This window comes from Brachyistius frenatus, unplaced genomic scaffold (assembly GCF_029030835.1).
Source record: "Brachyistius frenatus isolate BFR_SWC_R1_liver_20210118 unplaced genomic scaffold, ASM2903083v1 Contig_53, whole genome shotgun sequence".
NCBI classification, from domain to species: Eukaryota; Metazoa; Chordata; class Actinopteri; family Embiotocidae; genus Brachyistius; species Brachyistius frenatus.
This window is the reverse complement of record NW_027210652.1, coordinates 2,021,123-2,044,000: the sequence shown is the minus strand read 5'-3', so window position 1 is coordinate 2,044,000 and position 22,878 is coordinate 2,021,123. Positions and strand designations below refer to the sequence as shown.

Below are 22,878 nucleotides of genomic sequence, written 5' to 3'. Positions count from 1 at the left end.
GCTGAAAAAGACGCAGGAAGTTAAAACGTATCGCGGATTTCAATGCAGAGCAACAGGGGGATGACGGAGCAACAGGGATGTGAGTGTTGACTTGCTCTGCTTTACTAGGTCCTATTGTCCACCATTTTACTCATCTTTCTCGCTATAGTGGCTGATCAGACCACATGTCTTCAATTACTGGGCAGGAATCTGGTACAGCGAGTCTCCAAGATGAAGAATTGTGTGGAGCGTGGCCTGCCACCGCCGAGCATATGGTCCATCCATCTTACAGGCTGTTATTGATGGTAAACGTTACATGTACATTAACTGGCTGCCTTCACCCTGTTCTAACTCATGCAGTCGTTTTCTCTGGCTTGTACAGTACGACAGAGAATATTCTGCCCTGTAATGTGCGATACAACTTTGACTCCTTTTGATTTGGCAAACCATTTTTTTTTTTAGGCATTTGTCCAAAGCAACATGTCAAAAAGGCCCCGGTTGGTATGAAGCCTCGAGAGCGGTCCGAGCAGCATTATGTTAAACTTCTAGCATCGAGCAGAAGAGCACTAAAAGGAAACATATGTAGGTCACTTTGGATATCTGACCACTTCCTCGCTCTGCCGCATCTCTTCCTGTTTCTGTCAGAATGTCTTGAAGGGGCTGAATTAAGGCCGAACAGGAGGCCATTTTGCAATTTTAATCAAGATTTGGAAAGCGTCTGGGCTGAGCGGTGGCCCAGCACAGTTTTCCCCCCCATGAATAAATAATGAAACAGGGAATTGGGGGGGGGGGGGTGAATGGATGGTGGTGAGTCGGGGGCACTGAGGTCTCACTGTCCTTATTACAGGATCAGAAAACTTCATGTCCTTGGCGTCGTGTCATTGCAGTCAATTCAGCTTGGTAAAATAATGTGTGATGCTCGAACATTTACCAAAAAAAAGACATTGAACTTGTGACAGATTCGCTCCCTGACTTCCACCTTCTCCGTTTCTACGGAAAATGGATTTGTGAGCTCCGTCTGACCCCGAGACACCCCTCGATCTAAAGAGTCTGGCTATTGATGCTTCCTTAACCACTCGACCGCCGTGTGCACAGTCACACACACCAGATGGGACGCGTGTTAAACCCTCAGCCTCCACCGCTCCGGGCCACGGGATACTCCAACACACTGGCCCTCTTGTTTCAAAGTGCCATGTCCCTCCACAATGCCTCGAGGCTCCTGTGCTTAACGAGCTGCTATGGTTGGCCTGAGCTCACATGCCCTGGTCCTCTCACCCTGAGGTGGTGGGACAGGGTGAAAAATAACTGCATGTTTAAAACAACCCTTGTTCGCTGGTATCTCGATGATGGCCCATGCTCGAGAGCTTCCGGGGTTACTGCGAGCGTGTTCAGGAACAAACAACTTCGGTCAACATCAGTCGAAACGATGCGTTCCCTACTTTAGCAGCAGGGCGAGAACAATTTTACCAGCAACCCAAGTATATCTGGAACCCCAAAACCCCTCTGCACAGAGCAGGTGGCAGCCAGCAGAGATGAAGCCTCGAGTTCACACTTTGTCCGTCACCATCTTGCTAGTTCGGAGCGGTTTGGAGCAGGAAGTGACCATATTTGGACGATACGGTGTCCTGACCACCGATAGCTGTAACCTTACTGCACCACAGGCCTGTCAATCAAACAGACACGCCCCCCAAAACAGGTCTTCTTGAATCTTCTTTTCTAATGAATGAGGGATTATTTTCAGATGGACCTCCAGAAAACTAAGAAGAAGGAGTGACTTTAGCTAACAACACCGAGATAACTGATGGACACATTTTATTCACTTTGGATTTGATGAGAGAAGTTGAATGGGAGTCTATGGAGCCGGAGGCTTTTTGGAGCCGACCTCTAGTGGCACTCGCTGGTATTGCAGCTGAAGACACTTCTGCATCGGCCTCATTTTTCAGACCTTGAAGGTATGAACACTTTTACATACAGTCTGTGTCACAGACCCTCAAAGTGCTCCACCCTCCCAAAGCAATTTAGATAATGATGAGTATCTTTCTCTGTCTCGCCCCTTACTTTTCTCCGCAAGTATTATTTACAGTAACAGAACACCTCAAGCAAAGGTAGCAAAAAAAAAAAGAAAAGAAAAAGACTCTAACACCCTGAGCAGAGGAATGAACTTTGAGATCTCAACACTAAATAAGTGGGTGGAGAAGATGAGAAGTGTATCGTGACGCAGGTGGTCAGAAAAAGAGGGATTCAGAGACTGTGTTTGTATGTGTTATAGGCCAAGAGTAAAGAGAAACGGGTGTGTGTGTGTGTGTGTGTGTGTGTGTGTGTGTGTGTGTGTGTGTGTGTGTGTGTGTGTGTGTGTGTGTGTGTGTGTGTGTGTGTGTGCCTGGGAAAGACAGACCCACTTTAACCTCTCAGTGCTGTCATCAGAGCGTGTTAAGGAAATAGCGTGATGGAAGGAGGAGTAACGGAGGAGCATACAGGCTGCATGAGGGACAGAGAGGGAATGACTCTATCCTTCAGACTGTTTACTCAGTCCAGACAGACTCACTGTGTGTGTGTGTGTGTGTGTGTGTGTGTGTGTGTGTGTGTGTGTGTGTGTGTGTGTGTGTGTGTGTGTGTGTGTGTGTGTGTGTGTGTGTGTGTCCGGACTTCCATGAGCTCACAGATACCCTGACTGCAGGTCTGTGCTTGTAGATCAGGCGAAGTCTCGAACCCTCGCTGCCCACTCTTAAACTTTCCTCCCTCTCACTTTCTATCTCCGACTGTTTTCCTTCACTCAACAGTGCCTCCTAATTTCATTCTTATTTTACGTTCTTGTTTCTCCTTATAATTTATTTTTTATGCAAAACTGTTTATGCATAACAGTGTGCGAATGCATATTTTGCCCGACACTGTAGTTTCTGTTAACCTTCTCCTACACATTCCTCTGACGCTCCCATTGCGCAAGAGGCCTCGAAGATGGACAAAATACCAGAAACACCAGAAACACCAGAAACACCTGCAGTATAAATCTCAAAATCTGTATCAAACTCTCAAGAAGGGAAAATAGGCAGCTGTCTTTAAACAAGACGTGCTGCAACCTGGCGGACGCTGTTCTCCAGCCAGAGACCAAATCAAGAATTTATCTGGGGAATAAATGAAGTTCATAAGAAACAAAACATGTTCTTTGATATCCTGGAAATGTGAATTTACAGTGAATAATGAAACAAAAAGCCAGATTAAACACATCTTTGTGTGCTGACATATTTCAGTCGTGTGATTCTGACATCCTGCAGGTTTTTGTTTGCTAATTTTAACACGTTAAACGTTTTTTCTAGTGCCTCCGAACATTCGCCCATGAAGCTGCTGTTTTGTCACAGCTTTGTTGAAATGTGACTGCGGCATGCCTTCAGATCTTCGCGGTCGTTCTCCGTGTGGTGTTTGTGATGTTCTGTCCGTCTCCCTGCGTGTCTGTGAAGACTCAAAGAGGGGGAAAGAGGAGAGGTCAGATACGAGGCCCTGTATGCTCCGGTGGAGCCCAATCGCGTCCTGGCAAATGGTATGCAGGCTCATAACGCGCTCCACTCGTCCAATAGCCGGAGACGAAACAGTTTTGACAGTGTCGAATGCCCTGCCCCGGGGGCCTTATCATCCTCCGCTGCCCGCACGCCCCCCCTCCCCCCTCCCTCCCTCCCTCCCCTGCTCCTCTTCTCCTGATGCTATCTATCTGGAGATTTATGCAGAAATGTGCAGCTAGTCGACCTCCCTGGTCCTCCTCCATCCTTTCTGCGAGGACGCCAGCCTGTCATAAGCTGAGCTGTGCAGAGATAGTGAAGCCGCGGCTGCTGGCCTCATGTCGCACCGAGGCTATCTTGTCATTGCACTTCAAGCGGGGATGAATGCTCGTAAGGAAACGGACAGATTCACTCATCTGAATGTTGCAGGCTGCATTTCCATCGTAAGGAAACCAAAACATGCTCATGGATATCATTATTTTCTAATGTCTTCCATTGATTTCCATTTTTTGTGTTGTACTCTTTATGCCCCCCCTCCCCCTCTGCTCCCCCACTAAGCTGCAGTTTATTGAGACATATCTTTTCTTTGACAGAACACTTTTCACATTTCCCCTCTGAAGTGCTCAGAGACTTGTCGCCCATCTGGGATATTGCCCGAGTCCAAAAATACTCCTGCTTGATTAAGTCTTCTTATGTACCTGGATACGTGTGCTTAAACTGACACTTGGCAGTTTGCAGTTTCTTTGATTCCCCTCCTTTATTTAATACCTTCTCCACCGAGCATTGGCTTTTGTTGACGGCGGTTTGATCCTGTGAAGCGGATCCCAACTCAATAAATAATCTCCGCAGATGCTTACATAAGCGATGGTCCATTTAATTAGACTGGTTAAGCTTAGAAGCCCAGAGGTCTTTTCGCTGTACCATTAGAGCCGGGATGAGAAACAATAGTGTGCGGCCTCCCACCGTCGTCGGTAAGCAGAGAGCAAATAATGATCTGCATCAGAGACGCGGCTGGCCCGGCCTATTATGAGGTCTGCCGGACCCGAGCCGCACCCAGACACGAAGCTGTCCAGCTGGGCTTCGTCGGAGAGGATGAATGGACGGACGGAGGGAAAGATGGAGGGAGAGAAGGACGGACGGACGGTTCAAACACAGTTCAAGCGCGAAAAGATCAAAGGAACTAAGGTTACACCGGGAAACAGACAGCGTGGAGCGATGCTAATTTTAAAATGATTGTGGCAAGTGTATTACATACAAATATACACACACACACACACACACACACACACACACACACACACACACACACACACACACACACACACACACACACACACACACACACACACACACACACACACACACACACACACACAGACAAATGCTACATGGAAGCTGTCATGTGGCTGTACTTTCCCATTAAAAAAAAAAACTTGCTTGCATGCAAAAGCACATCCATATACATAAATATATATATAAATATAAAATTTACATTTCATTCATCTGACGCTTTTATCCAAAGCGACTTACAATAAGTGCATTTCAACCATGAGGGTACAAAACCAGAACAACAAGAATCAATATATATATATATGTATGTATATATATATAAAACACACTGACCTCCCCAGCACACACACACACACACACACACACACACACACACACACACACACACACACACACACACACACACACACACACACACACACACACACACACACACACACACATTTGCCTATTGTGTTGGGTGCATGCATTCATGTGGGTGCCATCTGTCCTTAGTTGCGTGGAGAAAGTCCTCAGTTCCACTGTTGCTCTTATCGACTTTCAGGAGACGGAGACGGAGCCGGAGAGAGGAAAGGTAAGAAGTGTGAAAGTCTGATTGGAGACAAAGCCACAGCCAGCAGATTACTTTATCCCGGGCACCGGCCCTCAAAGACCACCATGCATCTTTATCTGGAGATCTACCCCCCCTCCCTCGTTGCTTGTTCATGCCAGCTCGGCGTCTCTCCTCCAGGTCTACCTCGGTCTCTCCTTTACTTCTACTCTCCAATCACCTTTTTCGGACTGTTTGTGATCTAGCGGCTCCTCGTCTCCTTTCTCCTGACAGCGTGATGAGTGGCTCCGCCTCCTCCAGCAAACTGTACTTCCTGCTATTTTCCTGCTATTTTCCTGCTTTGTCTCAGGAACAAGTGTTGGTCAAACAAGCCTTTTGTCTGCGGGCCTGTGGCTCAGCACACCACGACGGGCCCGGCCCAGGACAAAGAGCTGAGTGTATGAGCCTGTGTGTGTGTGTGTGTGTGTGTGTGTGTGTGTGTGTGTGTGTGTGTGTGTGTGTGTGTGTGTGTGTGTGTGTGTGTGTGTGTGTGTGTGCGGCAGACAAACAGACATACAGACGTGGAAGTACGAGGAAGGTCAAGGCCGGCTGGTTTGCTGGATTTGTTCTTTTCACAAACACAAACAGAAGCCCAGACAGATAATGCATCTTGAGGTGAGAACACGTACGAGACTGATGAATAATTACGCTTCTTTGTGCCCCGAGTAGAAAACACAGGACACTAAAGAAGAGCTCTTACGGGAGCCGCCGCTCCCCCATCCTCTCCGCTCCCCCATCCTCTCCACTCCCGGGTCACCCTTCACCCCGTCCACTCCCTGACTGAGAATACCCTAATGACATAAACAGAGCAGTAATCACATTAACGGCAGTTACTGCGAGGCGCTCTTAAGAGGCACTGTATTGACAAGCCTCCATCTTCCTGAGCCACTCACTCCAACACCTATAAACACTTATGAATATTGGCAAAGACCTGCTATTAGCATAATCACTTTTCAGGTGTGTGTGTGTGTGTGTGTGTGTGTGTGTGTGTGTGTGTGTGTGTGTGTGTGTGTGTGTGTGTGTGTGTGTGTGTGTGTGTGATCTCTCTCTCTCTCTCTCTCTCTCTCTCTCTCTCCCCCTCTCACACCACTGTGACTGATAACTTTGGGGAAAATGGCAGTGACATGCTGTGTCCCCGGTGTCTTCCTCCTCCTCCTCCTCCTCCTCCTCCTTTTCCTTTTGGAAGGCCTGCAGGCTAATCCTGTTAGCTCCTTCCTCCATTAGCTAAATGACCAATATCAGTGAAAGCTGTGAGCTCACACCAGGACGGCCTGAGCCCACGATCAGGGGGTCGGTCAAGGACGAAACTTTAAAAAAAAAAAGGAGGTCAAGCCAAGTCTGACAACTTTTCAGTGTGTGGTGAGAAAGTTTTGAAGGAGTAGCGGCGGACGGTCGGCCAGAGATGGAGGGCTTCATGTGGCGGCCAACGCTGCGGCCACATCGCCGTTGTTTTGCCGTCTGTTGTTTTGTTTGTGTTTGTGGCTGATTGGGATGATATGGCTACTCTCTCTGTGTGTGTGTGTGTGTGTGTGTGTGTGTGTGTGTGTGTGTGTGTGTGTGTGTGTGTGTGTGTGTGTGTGGTGATTGAGGGAGAGGCACTGTCTGCTTTGGGGGTTGGGTCACTAACAATAGAGCAATCTGCATGAGCAAAGTGCCTCCACTTGCTCGACTGTGTCCTGCTTTGTCTGGTGAGGCCAGTTCATCTGCTGCCATCGTTTCCCTTCCAACCGAACGTCCGTTACGTTACCGGCACCTTCACAGCCGTTTGCTTTGTGTTGCAATGCACTGAAATGGCTTCGAGTTGTTAGTTGTCCTTTTTCTCTTCCTTTGGCCGTTCCACGTCTTTTCATCTGTACTGGTCCTCTTTATATATTTCTCTCTTTTTTAATTATTGCTTCTGCTCCTGATCCTTCGCTGCTCTTTTTCAACCGGCCTTATACACTTTCCTGCCTTCTCTCCTCCAAAGTCTCCTCTTTCAGCCCCTGCCATGAAATGGCAGCTAAGGGGTTGTCAGTGTGGTTTCTCCTCTCTGCTGATCCGATTTCAAAGGAACCTGGAGATCCAGCATTAGCCCGGCTCGCCTGCTCTCCAGCACTAACTCGCCACAGACTTTAAGTTCCTAGAAGGAGAGAAACAGGCTGAGCGAGCGAGCGAGCGAGAGGGAGCTCTCCTTTATTCCATTAGAGGACAGACTCGTTTATAAGATCATCCCTCCTTTCTCGCACGGCTTTCTGCTCCTCCATACTAGAAAAAAAAAAAAACCTCTCGAGGCCATCAGACGTCTTGTCAGAATGTCTTTTATCCCTTTGAATAACTGTCCTTCCATCCCTTTGAGGACAACTATTAAGGACAATAGTGGGCTTATTTAGATATCTTCTCTGCCATTGTGGTGAAACTGGGCTCTGCGTTGGTCCGGCCCGTTGATGCCCATCAAATCTGTCCGCTGTTGGATGGGAATAACAATTATCATCGCTGCCTGTGCTGTGAGCACAGTTCGTCAAATGTCCGCAGATGGAGCGGTGATTGCATAGCGGCAGACACGCTGCTTTTGATACACGAGGAAATGAATTGAATTGAGGCTCTGGTGTCCTTCAGAAATGTGGGTTGTCATTAGGAATGTCCCCTTCACGCCACACTTCTCTCCCCGCGTCGCTCCTTGCCTTCCTTCCCCCTCACTTTCCCCATTCCCTCGGTGCTCCCTCTCCTCTGACAGACTGTGTCTCGAAAGGGAGAAGACAGACCGAACCTTCCCCTCCCCGTTTTTTTTTCCCCCAGCTCGCCCTTCACAATAACAGAAAAAACAAATAACCTTAAATTCCTCCTCGTGCAAACGCACTCTCCGCTCACACATCAGGACGGGGTCGAGGAAGTGTGTATAGGCTGCAAATCAAAGCAAAGTGAACAGTGGAGGCCAGGTTACTGCAACCGTTTTACGAGTGACGTGGGGCTTTCTGCTTTAAAGCTATAAAAACACACACACACAATCAGGAAATGTACATATAGCCAAAGCCAATGTAATGGGCACATTTTATTTGTGCTTATGAGAGAGGGAGAAAATGTGTACGGGCAAATGGCTTTTTTATGATGGAAAAATTCCATAGTGGGTCAAAGCCCCTCGCAGGTGGCAGCAATTAACTGTAATTTTTGCAGATTGTAATGATCCATAATTTACCAGTATACCGCCTTCCAACTCTTTTCAGTCAAGAGAAAAAGGTTTGCGTGGAGGTTTGATTGGGTGCACATTTTAAGCCGTGTTCTGGTCTTTAAGTGAAATGTTTGGAGGGGGCCACATGAGACCACAAAACACCATTCTGCTCCCTCTGCTGCTCGTCCACAACATCTCTTTTTTTTTTTGTCCCAGCAGCCGTCTTCTTTTTCTGCCCCTTCTTCACCCCTTTGTCTCTCAGCCACAGCAGGCTTTAAAACATGCACGACTGTCCATCCACCATCTTAGGGATCGCTCAGTCTCAATCATGCGCACACGCATGCACGCACACACACACACGCACACACGCACACACACACACACACACACACACACACACACACACACACACACAGCCAATCTTCCCCTCTCCTGCTCCCTTGTTCTCCCTCTCTCCTTCTCCCTCTCTGGAGCACAGTGTGGCTGTGGTTTTGGGTTCAGTGTCTGCAAATGACTTCAGAAAAAATGCCCTCCAGTGAAAAAAGAAAAACGAGAAGAAAGGATAAGAAAGCCGAAAGATGAAAGAGGGAGCACATTTGCAAGTGGCGGATGCTTCTTATTTTGCATATCTCTCACTTCTGCTTTCCCCTTCTTCTCCTTTTCTATTCACCTGAAAGGATTTAAATAAATCCATAAAGCATGAAATATCAGAAATAGAAAAGTAATGCATGAAATGCATTTTCATAGCAGCCTCCCCACCCACACACAAACACCCATACACAATTTTACCCTTTGCTTCTTTTAACTGTGAATGTGTGTTTTTTCGTGATAAACGCTGGTACAATTTATTAACACGTGACCTGTTATTTGTATTCAGTGTTAATATGCAGCATCAGATACATGTCCCACTTTAGCCTCGCTAATTCTGTAAACGAAGCATTGGAGGGGAGATGAGTGTGTTTTTTTTTTTTTTTTTTTTTTTTTTTTTTTTTTTTTTTTTTTTTTTTTTTTTTTTTTTTTTTTTTTTTTTTTTTTTTTTTTTTTTTTTTTTTTTTTTTTTTTTTTTTTTTTTTTTTTTTTTTTTTTTTTTTTTTTTTTTTTTTTTTTTTTTTTTTTTTTTTTTTTTTTTTTTTTTTTTTTTTTTTTTTTTTTTTTTTTTTTTTTTTTTTTTTTTTTTTTTTTTTTTTTTTTTTTTTTTTTTTTTTTTTTTTTTTTTTTTTTTTTTTTTTTTTTTTTTTTTTTTTTTTTTTTTTTTTTTTTTTTTTTTTTTTTTTTTTTTTTTTTTTTTTTTTTTTTTTTTTTTTTTTTTTTTTTTTTTTTTTTTTTTTTTTTTTTTTTTTTTTTTTTTTTTTTTTTTTTAACGAGATTAGGCGTGCATTGTCAGGCAAATCTCAGGTCAGTGTGCAAGTGCCATTGAAAGTCAATTATTGTTTGAAATATTCTGATGTCTTCTCAACTGTGTAAATTGTGTATTAGCTGCCGGAGATATCTCTTGTTGTTGTGTTTTATTCTTTTCTGTCGTTAAGTGGTGTAAAATGCATATTTAATCTGTCACCTATGGTGTAATTTTCAGATTGTGTAATGACATTTAAAAAAACCAAACAGTACAGTGTATTTAAATTCAGACACAGTTAAGGAGGTAAAAAGGGAGAATATTTTTTCTGTGTTGAAATCGTTTTCATTCAGTTTTGAAGTGCGATTTCAAGGTTTTTCAAATCTTATTTTTAATGCTTCTATTTAATCAGTCAAAATTGAATGGGTTTGCTGCTAAATTCGGCTACATTCAATGATCAAATTGTTAACCGGTTTTCACGCATCTTTTTTGATGAAATCAAAAGCCTTTTATCACTACGATTTTAAACGTTCCTCTCTTTGTGTCTGGACAGATAAAGATGAGCCCAGCAGTTACACCTGCACCACGTGTAAACAGCCCTTCACCAGTGCCTGGTTCCTGCTCCAGCATGCCCAGAACACCCACGGCTTCCGCATCTATCTGGAGAGCGAGCCTGGCAGCCCCCTCACCCCCCGCGTGGCTGCAGCTCCTGGGATGGGGGGTGACTGTGCCTCCTCCCAGCCTCCCCTCCACGCCGTCCACTTGGCTGACGGCAGTCCTTACAGCCTCCTGAGGATGCCGGGCTCCGGGTCCGGCCGGGAATCGGCGTCCACGCCTCGCGAGGGCCGCTACCCCCGAACGCCACCGCTGTTCAGCCCGCCGCCACGCCACCACCTCAGCCCCGACGACCTGGCGTTGGCAACCCACCATCCCAGCGCCTTCGACAGGGTGATGAGGCTGAACTCTGTGCCACTAGAAGCCCCTCAGACCATGGATTTCTCAAGACGTCTACGCGAGTTAGCCGGCAACGCCACTGGCGGTTCCCCGCCTCTCTCCCCTAACAGGCCCACCCCTATGCAACGGCTGCTGCAGCCATTCCAGCCAGGTTCGAAGCCCCCGTTTTCTGCGACACCTCCCCTCTCCACCTCTCAGTCACCTTCCGGCTCACGTTCCACCCCGAACGCCGTATGCAACGCCGTCCAACCGGGAACGCCTCTCAAGTCAAAATCGTGCGAGTTCTGCGGTAAGACCTTCAAGTTCCAGAGCAACCTTATCGTTCACCGGCGTAGCCACACGGGGGAAAAGCCATTCAAGTGTCACCTCTGTAACCACGCCTGCACGCAGGCCAGCAAACTAAAACGCCACATGAAGACGCACTGTCAGAGCAAGTCTTCGGCGACGAACGCCAAGTCGGACGACGGCCTCTCGACCGCCAGCTCCCCTGAACCGGGGACCAGTGAGCTGATGGGCAGCGCCACGGACGCTCTCAAGTCAGTGGTGGCCAAGTTCAAGAGTGAGAACAACGGCCTCATGCCTGAAAATGGAGAAGAAGAGGAGGAATATGAGGATGAGGAGGAAGAGGAGGAAGAAGAGGAGGAAGAGGAGGAGGAAGAGGAGGAAGAGGAGGGGGAGGCGGAGGGGGAGGAAGAGGAAATTGAGAGTAAACCCGGAGTCGAGGAAGAGGGAAGGAATGACTATCGTTTCAGCCTGCGGCTAGAAGGTGCCCGCCACCACCAGAACAGCGAGGCCCTGCACCCGTGCCGCCGCAGCTCGTCCCGGGAGCCCGGCGACGAGGACTCGGCCATGGAGTCCGACCGGGCGGACGACAGGACCACCACCGCCGTCAACGGCCTGGCGCCTCTATCCAATGACAGCCTGTCCAGGAAGCTGTTGGGTGGACGGGTCAGTCCCGGCTCCCTCAGCCCGCTGTCCAAGCGCATCAAGGTGGAGAAAGACCTCGACCCCCCCACGCCCACCATCCCCAACTCGGAGAACGTCTACTCTCAGTGGCTCGCCGGCTACGCTGCCTCCCGGCAACTCAAGGACCCCTTCATCAGCTTCACCGGCGGGGACTCCAGACAATCGCCCTTCGCCTCCTCGTCCGAGCACTCGTCGGAAAACGGCAGCTTGCGCTTCTCCACTCCGCCCGGCGAGCTGGACGGGGAGCGGGCGGCGTCCGGACGCAGCGGCACCGGCAGCGGGGCCAGCACTCCCCACGGCGGCAGCGGGAACGGCAGGCCGAGCTCCAAGGACGGCCGCCGCAGCGACACCTGCGAGTATTGCGGCAAGGTGTTCAAGAACTGCAGCAACTTGACAGTGCACCGCCGCAGCCACACCGGGGAGCGGCCCTACAAGTGCGAGCTGTGCAGCTACGCGTGCGCTCAGAGCTCAAAGCTCACCCGCCACATGAAGACCCACGGACAGATGGGCAAGGACGTGTACAAATGTGAAATCTGCCACATGCCTTTCAGTGTATACAGCACTCTGGAGAAACACATGAAGAAGTGGCACAGCGACCGCCCTCTGGCTAATGACATTAAGACTGAGTAGGCAAAGAGCAGCACGCCGGCGGCTCTCTCAGCTCCCCCGGCTAAAAAGCAACCCTGGCTAACTAGCCGATAAGTGAGGGGAAAGGACAACAGGGTCAGACACCAGTACACAGTACAGCCCTGTTCTCATCCCCGACTGGAAAAAGCTGGATGCATGATCCATCATTGGGGCAATACTATTGCATCAAACGCAAAACTTTTTGAGCCTTTCTATTGTGCAATAATTTACACGTTTTGTATTTTTTGTAACTGGACAGCATGCTCTGTGTGTTTTGGCTACTTAGAGAGAAAACTTGTCCTCGGCTGGTGGGTTTGGTTGTACATGTGTTGCTGTTGATACTTTTGATTTCTTCAACATGAAAAAAATAACTCGTTATGAAAACCCATGCTGCATACAGTACATACTGTTTTACATATCATGTACAGTTTTGTGTTCAAACATAGTGAACAGTGTCATATTATCAAAACATCAAGACAAGCAGGGTCACACTTAAAACAGATCTTTGTGAAAGATTTTCCATGCAACATTGAGATGAGATATATATATAAAAAAAAATTGGTCTGCCTATGAAATGCTAGGCACTGGCGCCATGAAATATTTCTTTTACAAACAGCAATGAAATTAACAATATGGTGTGAAATGACAACAAAGAGTGCCTTGGATATTTTACCTGCATTAGTTAATCCTCCTTTTTGCTATAAGCTCGGAGTTTCAGCTGTAAAAGATTACAGGACATTTTTGTGCACATATGGAATAGGCAGGTCCTTGCATCAAGCACCTGTACGACCCTGTCGTTATTTGACTTCGCAGAGCGTAGGGAACCAGCTGAAACAAAAATGACAAAAATGAAAAAATGACATGTATCTCTGGTAAATCATTTATCTGCCTGACTCGTGTATATTGTTATTTTCAAGATTACAATTCTGTTTACTGGCATGTTACATGCTAAAAGGAGGAGTAGGAGTTTGGTGTGTAGGGTTTTGGTTTAGGTGTTTATGTTTTTGGGTACACGTGTGCCACGCTGAGACGGTACTCTGACGAGTCCTTCTAACCAACGTAAAGCTCTTAATTTTCCAGAGTGTTTTATTTTCTTTGAAAATTAAAAGTTTGCAGGTGTTTTTTTTTTTTTTTTGTAAGTAGCACAGAAATATGTTTCTTCGGTGTCGGCCGGGCAGGCGGTGGAGCCAGCAGTCGCTAGAAGACCACAGAGTGGGATTTAGTCATTTGTAAAGCCGGACAGATTTTGGGTGAGGGGTTGGGGGAGTGTAGGAGGGTGAGGGTGGGTGTGGGGGGAGGAGGGTTGGGTTACCAGGTGTCTCTACAATTCAAACGTTTATGTCCTTATAACGTTAATTCCTCTTTACCACGATAGATCTTAGAAACCCTTAAGTAATCTGAAGCCTGTTTTAATTAACTCACATTGAAAATGAACTTAAATGGAAATCAAAAGAATCTGAATTCAGCAAACTACCTTCCATAAGAGCTTTCAAGAGTGAAACGTTCATGTCTGCGTTCTTTTAAGTCAACATGCTCTTGACCTCATTGTGGTAGCAAATTTTTTTAATATATTTTTTTTTCATCTCCATCCCCTGTCATTGTTGATGATATAGCACTTGTCACTCTGCCTTGGATTCTGTATCTGTCTCTCTAATCGGAGGTACAGTCGGTTGAGTATAAAATGAGGACCGGATTTCAGATCCGGAACTACCTAACGTGCACTGTTCAATTTTCCCAGTTTACAGTCGGACGCTCAAGGGAAAACTTGCTCTTATGCTGACAGATTAGTGTGGTGTCATTGCTTTCCATTAAAAAAACAAAAAAACAAAAACGACAAAAAAAAAAAAAAAAAGAGTAAAGAGTTGAACTAGAAACTGTCGCCAGCCATGTCTCCATCTGAGAACTGAACATCAGTTTGGCTCTCGGAGGTATCAATGCAGGAACCGCCATAGAAATATCCTGCTTCATACCAACTATAGAAATATACTGCTCAGTACAGAAGAATAAAAATTCTACAAATTTGATTTAAAAAGATAAGTAAACGGTGTTGTTCATTTTTTTTTTTTTTTAAATAACACTTCAATATCTTTAGGGGAGAACCTTATTTAAAAAAAAATTTAATTTCTTATTGTTTATTGTTGTTTCTCTTTTCTGTCCTGGCGACATCCAGGACTCGATCACTATGTAATGAACTGTAATGAACGTGTCTCTCATCTTTTTGCCTTTACTATACACAAGTCTTCAGGTTGAACAAAAATTTGCATCGGGGAGAGATTTATGATATATAAATATATAGAGAGAACTTAAAACACATAGGAAAATGCACACTCATGTAAGTTCCTATGTTCAAAACACATTTATGGTCTACTTTTTTCCTGTATTTAGAATGGTATTTGAAATTAATGTTCACTTAGTGTAGGCACTTATAGTATTTATGTTGGAGCCTGTATTTTTAACTGTTTTGCCTGTACTCTTTAAAGGTTTCAATGTACCCTTTTTCTGTAGTGAAAAAAAAATCCCAACAAGCTGCCACCGTATATTTTCTTAATTTGGCAGGATAATATAGTGTGAATAATTTGTATGCTTGAAAATAAGTATGTTTTTTGAAAAATAAAATGTTGTGGTGTTCCCCAAGGGTGAGAGGTCATATGATGGCCTTTTCAGGCAGTCCCGCTGGAGTGACCACAATGAGGTAAAAACAGGTGGTTGTACATATCTTTTTAGTTTGTTTTGTATATTTTTTTTTCCTCTCCTGCCATTTTATATGCAGTAATACAGCTATTGTTGGGTTTTCTTGGTAGCCAACTTTTTACTGTCCTTGATCATGTACCACCTGATAACATTCCAGCTGTTTTTTGAAAAAGACGTTTTGTCATATGCAATCAATCCAACATCAATCTGAAAAGCTTTTTTTTTTTTTGCTACAGTTTTCCTTTTTCTTTGTTATTTTGAAAAAAAAAAATTTTTTTTCATTGCCAAAAGAACCATGGTGCTTTATAATTTAAATATGGTACATCTCAAATGCAAAGCATATTTCTAAATAGAACTGAAATCATGAAAAGAAAAAGTTTGGTACATGTTGTCATTGCTGATGGTATTAAGGTACATTTTAAGTTTTCAGCCTGATTTCATCCTGTGTTCTGTATTTACTCTCAAGCTATTTGCTCTGAGCTGAACTTGAAGTTGACCGACGGCATTGGTCGACATTATTTATTATGACTATACACACACACTCTGTTCAGAACGGAGTCACCGCTAAACAAATCCATTCAGTTTTCTCCCTCCTGACGAATTTTGATGGCTTAATAGCTCTGTTTGATGACCAAAGGTCATTGACCAACATTTATGAGTTCTTGCTCGACCTACAGATTTTTTGTTGTTGTTATTTTTCCGTTACGGAGATGCCACTCTATTTTCAGCTGTTGTCTGCATTATTCTCTTCACTCAGCCATTTTGTCTTGAAAAAAAATAAAAAGTATTACATACATATCTGAATTGGTTCTTTTCTTTTTTATTTATTTATAACTATTTAATTTAATTTAATTTATATAACAGGACAAGAAGCCTGTTGGGAGCACAGAGAAACAGCCCTTCAGTGCACGGGGAGTATTGTTTGTAGGTACGGCGCCCAGATATGTTTGCACGGCTCTGCTTGAGTTACCGGTCATGGGGGTGGAAGTTCGCCATCATATCTGTGGTCTGGAGCCTTGTCAGGTCAGCTAAGCATCTGTGTTATATCTTCAGCAAACATCCATCTCCTGGCTCTCCCCCCTCCCTTTCCCCCTCTTTCCCCCCCTTCACGAGTTTGGTCCTCTTTTTTGCTTTATCTAACGTTATGTATGTCCTCCTATACTCCAACCTGGTTCTTTTTTCTCCCCTCCCTGTTTCCCTCTATCCCCGCCGAAGCACTGGAGGGCAACGTGACAGACTAATCGCTCTCCTTGTCCGAGCCCGGCGCTGTTTGCCTAGCAGGGCCAGATTAAAGTTCACAGATAGAGAGAGGTTCCTGCTTAGGCCAGGTGTTGACAGTTGAGATAAAGCAGAGTCGCAAGGAAGTGGGGTTGGTTGGGTGGGTGTTGGGAGAGAGGAATTGTTAGCCTGTGTGTGTACACACACACACACACACACACACACACACACACACACACACACACACACACACACACACACACACACACACACACACACACACACACACACACACACACACACACACACACGTAATCTCGGAGGGTGTTTGCTCCCCCCCCTCCCCGTTTGACTAAGATCACCCAAGTTCAATGTCAGGAGAACAACAATGCTCTGGCCCACAAATCCTGCCACTAATCAACCCATACATAGCAGACATACTTTTCCCATAGCAGACTCTTGGCCCTTGCCGACCACCTCCCCCACCCCCCACCCCTTCCTCCTTCTCCTCCTCCTCGTGTAGACATATGTCCTTAACTCGTAAAAAGCAACAGTCACAGCTCTTCGACTGAAAGGACGGTTTACAGGAAGCTTCTCATGCAGAATAATACCCATAGTCCTCTTTGAAAAGTTTTCATCATCAAGCCTGTTTTTTCATTTGCAAAACAAGATGTTGGAGAAAATGAAAAGTGTTATTTGTGTTACGCTCATTTCTGGTGAGTTTTAAGGGGGCGGGGGAGGGGTGTGCTGCTTTTACTAGTCTATTAGCTCATTATGCTAATCAGAACTAGTTCACTAAACAAAAACAAAAAGATAAAAGATTTCTCTCCTTTGCTTTTTCACCTCCCTCGCTCTGTTTGAAGACGGGGAGGCCTCCCAGGCATAGCTGGGGAAATCCTGTCCAGGAGGGAGTCGCTGTTGAATGGACCCTCTAATCCTCCTAATATACCACTTCTCCCCGTTTCTCTCTGTCGCTTCTGTCTCCATCTTAGTCAACTGTCAGTGGATCATCCTTCATCATCTCTCCTGCCCCTCCTTTTTTTTTTTTCTTTCCATTTCATATATGAACTCTGTCATGTTTTTGTTTTTTTCCTTTGGTCCATTTCTCTGCCTCTGTTTCAGGCTCATTTTTTTTTCTTCTTCTTTGGGTCCGAGCCCGTCTCACAAGTGTGAGTGGAGGAAGGCTTGAAGAGCGGAGATGGAGAGGCGGACTGCAGCTGTGCCGCGGTGCAGTGAAGAGGGAAGAGGGGGCCTCGTCCGGGCTCCTTGGAACAATATAAAAGCACTAATCACCCAGGACAGCTGACACCCAGCGCCTCACACATACACACACACTGGGCTGCACAGACACACTCGTGTACACAAAGATCTGAGGATTGCCATTATAGGGTGGAAGGAGAGGAGCTCTGCCCAGACAAGACTTGCAGGTCTGGCCCGGCTAGAAAACAAAGTCTGTGTTTTGTCTAAGGGCAGCGACGCTTCAGGGCTGAAAGTGAGTTTCTCACAAACATGCACATGCGAACATGCAATGCGCCTATGCATGCTCATATCTACTGTACAACACACACACACACACACACACACACACACACACACACACACACACACACACACACACACACACACACACACACACACACACACACACACACACACACACACACACACACACACACACACACACTTAAAAGGCAGCTAAGCACACAGGAGTACAGAGGAAAATTCCCCTCATACATGTTTGTACGCAGAGGCAGAATCAAACACACATGCTTATTCTGGAACACAAACCACATAATGGATCGAGTGCATGCACACTCACGCTCACGCTCACGCTCACACACACACACACACACACACACACACACACACACACACACACACACACACACACACACACACACACACACACACACACACACACACAGGCGTGTACACAAAAGTGTCTTTGGGAATGTGACCTTTTCCCAAAAGCCTCCCTTTCCTGCCTCGCTCCCCTCCCCCTCTGGCTGTGTGAAGACTGAAGGGGTCAGGGGTCAGGTTTTGGGGGGCTGGAGATTAGGTTTCACATGACTGAGCACCTTTGTTGGGGCAGGCCAGCAGAAAGGAAACGTCCAGGAGGGTAGCTGTGTCTGTCTGAGGAGAGAGGGAGAGGGGGGGGGACAGGGGGATGGATGGATGGATGGATGGAGGGGACGAGGCTTCGCTCAAAGTTTGGTTGAGATGGCTGAAGTTGAAGTGCAAGATCGTGGGGTGGGGGGTGCTTGAGAGGCACGGGGAAGAGGAAGAGGAAGAGGAGACGGGGACAGAAGAGTGAGAAAATGTGAGAACATAAAAGAGAAAACCAGAATAACCTCACCCACATTCCTCACCCGTCAGACCTCCCTCCTCCTCTCTCCCTCCACCTCTCTCCCTTCACCTCTCTCCCTCCTTTCTCCCTCCACCTCTCTCCCTCCACCTCTCTCCCTCCACCTCTCTCCCTCTCCCACCATGTGGCTTCTGTGTCGGGCTGCGGCCAGCCAGTGTCCTCAGAGCCTGCTGGCTGCTCTGATCTCCCCCATGACCACACAGCAAGAAGAAAGCTCCAGCCAAAATAGTAAACTGGATCACAGTAGAATCAAACCCACCCTACCCCCCCACCCTGCCCCCCCTCCCACCTCCTCCCCCTCTTCCTCTCTCCTTCACAACATGAGTCGTAGTCTGCAGCTAGACAATATGTGCTGTAACTGGCAGGGAAAATCTTGGCAGAGAACCTGGATTACCTCTCTTGTGAAGTATTGCTTTAAATGTCTGCGTGTGTGAGATTTCTTTTTTTTTTTTTCCAAGACCTAGAGAGAAGGATTTTTAACGACGTGCAACAGTTTCAACTAAATGACTCACAGAGGTGGGACTAGTACTGCTGATGGCTTCCAGATAAGGTGAAAACTTTGACCCCGGAGTGAAAATGAAGGACAAGGGAGGCGGGGGTGGGGGGTGGGGGGCGGGGTGGGAGGGGGATGTGGACTCTTTTTGGTTTCAGGGTGCACAAACATGAGCCTCGACCTTTTGGACATTTTCTAAAGCTGCGACTGTGCATGCAACTCATGTTCCAGCACCACAAGTGTCTCTGTGTAAGTGCAGTAAGGTCAGCGCTGTTCCAGAGAAAGCTGTGAGGCATCAGTATGTGGTCGGCCTATCGCTGAAGGGGTTTCCTTTGGCACGCTGCAGGGGTGGCTCATTCCAGAGCATGGGCAGTTGGAGGAGCGGGGGGAGGGGGGGGGGTCAGGGGGGTGAGGGAGGTGGAGCGGGGAAGGGCAGCAGATTCCAGAGAGTGGCTGGTCTGACCTTGAACCTCAGGGAGCGGAGCTCAGAGTGGCACCATTGTTTTTAAACTGTTAAACCCGACATGGACATGGTCGCCGGACCCCGTGTGTGTGTGTGTGTGTGTGTGTGTGTGTGTGTGTGTGTGTGTGTGTGTGTGTGTGTGTGTGTGTGTGTGTGTGTGTGTGTGTGTGTGCCGTGCTCTGCTGTGGACATATGGTAGGTAAATGAACACGGAGGGGGGAGGGGGGGGGCGCTGTGTTCACTCACATGTGCACATACGTCTGAGTTACGATCATATCTGTGTCGGTGTCTGTGTGTCCTCCAGGTGCAACACGCTGGCAGAATTTATACGGCCAGTAAAACAGGGTCATATTATCAGTAACCCTCTGACTCGTGTGTGCTTTTCATTGCACCTGCACGTGTGTGTGTGTGTGTGTGTGTGTGTGTGTGTGTGTGTGTGTGTGTGTGTGTGTGTGTGTGTGTGTGTGTGTGTGTGTGTGTGTGTGTGTGTGTGTGTGCAGTGGGAGACAACAGGGCGCCTGTTTACTGTCCTGTGAATAAAGAGGCAAAGTTCATCCTCTGACCTCTTTATGCCACTATATTTCAGTGTCAGTTACGGCTGGACATTAACTCAGTAAATACATACTTTATAGCTCGTAAACTATGTCAGCCATGATTATGATTCTGGCTGATATTTAACTGAAAATATCCGACACTTGTCTTTTTTTTACTGTAGTTATTGCCATCATTTCATCACCCAGGTCACGTGATCTGTGCACTTTTTTATTATCTGTGTGGCAAGTGGTTTGATATTTTATGAAATAGACTCATTCAGCTTCTCATCCAGAGTTATATGAGAGGACCGATACCGCTGTTGTGTCTGTCCAGTAAAGATAAGACCAAAGCCTGCGATTAAAGTAAGAACATGTTAGAAAATGTTGAACTATTCCTTTAAATCGAGACCGTTTTTAATGCAACAATAAAAATGGAATGAAATTGTATTCCTGAAAGAGTATATATAGATTTGAAACAGCAGTTAAGACTGTTGGAATTTAATGAAATATAATATAATGATTTATTTAGATTTAGTCCAAACTTTCTTGAGGGCTCTGGGGTGGGGTTGGGCAGCAGAAATCTGAACCTTTGACCCCAGCAGCTCATTATTACTAAGATCTACATCCACATTGAACAAATCCAGCGCTCATGACGAAGGTCGGCAGCGACGCGAGAAGTGAAGCTTCCTGCAGCGATGACGCACTCCGACTTTAAATACCGTCTTCTCTTGCGCTGGAAGGATCTTTCCAAAGTTTGACGAAATAAACGCTGTGATGAGATTTTTGTTATTTGTTTTTTAAACATTTTTAATATCTCTTAAGTTTAACCGAGTGTTTTAGTTGCGTAACTCTGACCATATTTTAAACCATTTTAATTCCGTGATGCAGAATCATCCAATGATGACATAATTGTTTGACCACATGATTTCTGGAGCGATGACGACAGCTGTGGTTGTATAATATTCATGTTTACTTTCCTTATCGTTTCCTTATTATTGTTTGCCCAACGTGGTGTGTCTCTGAGCTGCTCCAGCTGCTGCGGGGGTGAGAGGCTAAGACCAGCGAGGGTCCTGGTTCACTCCTGGTTCACTCCTGGTTCACTCCTGGTTCACTCCTGAGGCCCAGGGGTTAAAGAGAGTAGGACTGTAGGGCCACGGTCACATGCTTGACCTGGCAGCCCATGACCCTACTCCACCCAACACATACTTCCTTCTGCTGGCAGCATTTACAGTTTTTCTGTATGAACTTGTTTATTTTTGTGTTTGACCGAGAGTGCGAGGTAGAGATGTTGTATTTAGTCATATTTGTTATTAAAAACCACTTTCTGTTCATTGTTTTGTATCCTACTGATGGAAAAATAATGAACTCATCATACTTGTCAAATGTTTGTCTATCTGTTGCACAACATGTTCCTATTGTCTCAGAAAAGATGTACTCATTTATCTGTTGCACAACATGTTCCTATAGTCTCAGTTACCACGTCTCTGTACCTTTATCTTGTGATCTACGACCTCACTCAGTACTATCTATAAAATCAGATCTACAGAGGAAGTGGGGGTGACTGTCAACTGTTTTTCACACTGTATAAAGCTGAACTACGGAGGAGAGACTTCGACCAATGCTGGACACCTTTCTTTGAGTGAACATGTATTTGCTCCTTCTTGCAAGAATAAATGTCCGATATGTTTGATTTTGAATCCGGCCACGGAGTAATTTTTCTAACACCTACTGTCTTTCAGATACAGATTTGTTATTCTTCAGTTAGTCTGTCCAGTTAACACTTCACACACTTGCTCTCGGAGCCTTTTAGAGATCATCGTCCCGCAGGGTGTCCGGACTCCTCCGGGGGGGCTGCGCTATAGTGCAGTTGACACTCTTGGACCAGGCCTCTAATATTCTGCTCTTTATGGGGCCAACCGGTAGTCTTTAGTGGGGACACATTCATTGTGGGCCTCCTTTCCTACAAAGCGCTTGTCAGTCATTGTGCTGAACTTGTGTTGTTTCTATGCGGCGCTCGGCAGCACAGCTGTCGTCAAAAGACCCACGGCTACTCTACCCCGGGCTGAAAGAAACAAACAAACAAAGCTATAAAACAAGAAAATGAAAGACAAAAAAGGGTCACAAATAATGAATGTACAAAAACCATCTTGTCGAATGGCACCTAGGGAGTCTGTCTTCAGGAGGACTGAGGGGTAAGAAGCTTCTGAGCGGACCGGGGGCACAAAGGGACCCGGCCCCTCCTGTGTTACTGTTAGCCAGGCCCTTTAGATGAACTTGTCTCCTTTCAGCTGGCGCTCTTATGCCCAGGTGTGTCCTTGTGTTTGCGTGGTGCTGTGTGTGTGTGTGTGTGTGTGTGTGTGTGTGTGTGTGTGTGTGTGTGTGTGTGTGTGTGTGTGTGTGTGTGTGTACACGCGCATCCACAGCACTGACATCTCTTTGGCCCGAAGTGCTCCATTGAAAATAAGACGGAGAGCGAAGCGAATGAAAAGAGATAAAGTGCAAAACAAGGATGAGAGGAGGAATAAAAGAAGAGTGGCTTCCTTGCTTTTCAGGGCAAGGACAATGTTCGGGCCTTTCTCCCACGCTCTGTACAACACTCTCACTGCCCCCGTGGTCTACTTAGTGTCAAAGACAATCAGTTTATATATTAATTTATTGAAAGGCCTTTATAATTTCATGTTCAGGCAGCAGCCTTCTTGTAAATACGTAGAGAGACGTACTTTTAATTATGCTAGAAAGGA

General features: G+C 46.1%; 1 protein-coding gene across 1 annotated transcript in view; it reads left to right on the top strand.

Moving 5' to 3' along the window:
• LOC138624625 (B-cell lymphoma/leukemia 11A-like) overlaps positions 1-13,618 on the top strand; it is a 33,865-nt gene extending 20,247 nt beyond the window's left edge. Inside the window, exon 3 of the mRNA XM_069704962.1 lies at positions 10,381-13,618. Within this exon, the coding sequence (XP_069561063.1) occupies positions 10,381-12,377 (1,997 nt within the window). The 3' untranslated portion in view covers positions 12,378-13,618. The remainder of the gene's footprint in view (positions 1-10,380) is intronic.
• The last annotated feature ends 9,260 nt before the right edge of the window (positions 13,619-22,878 follow it).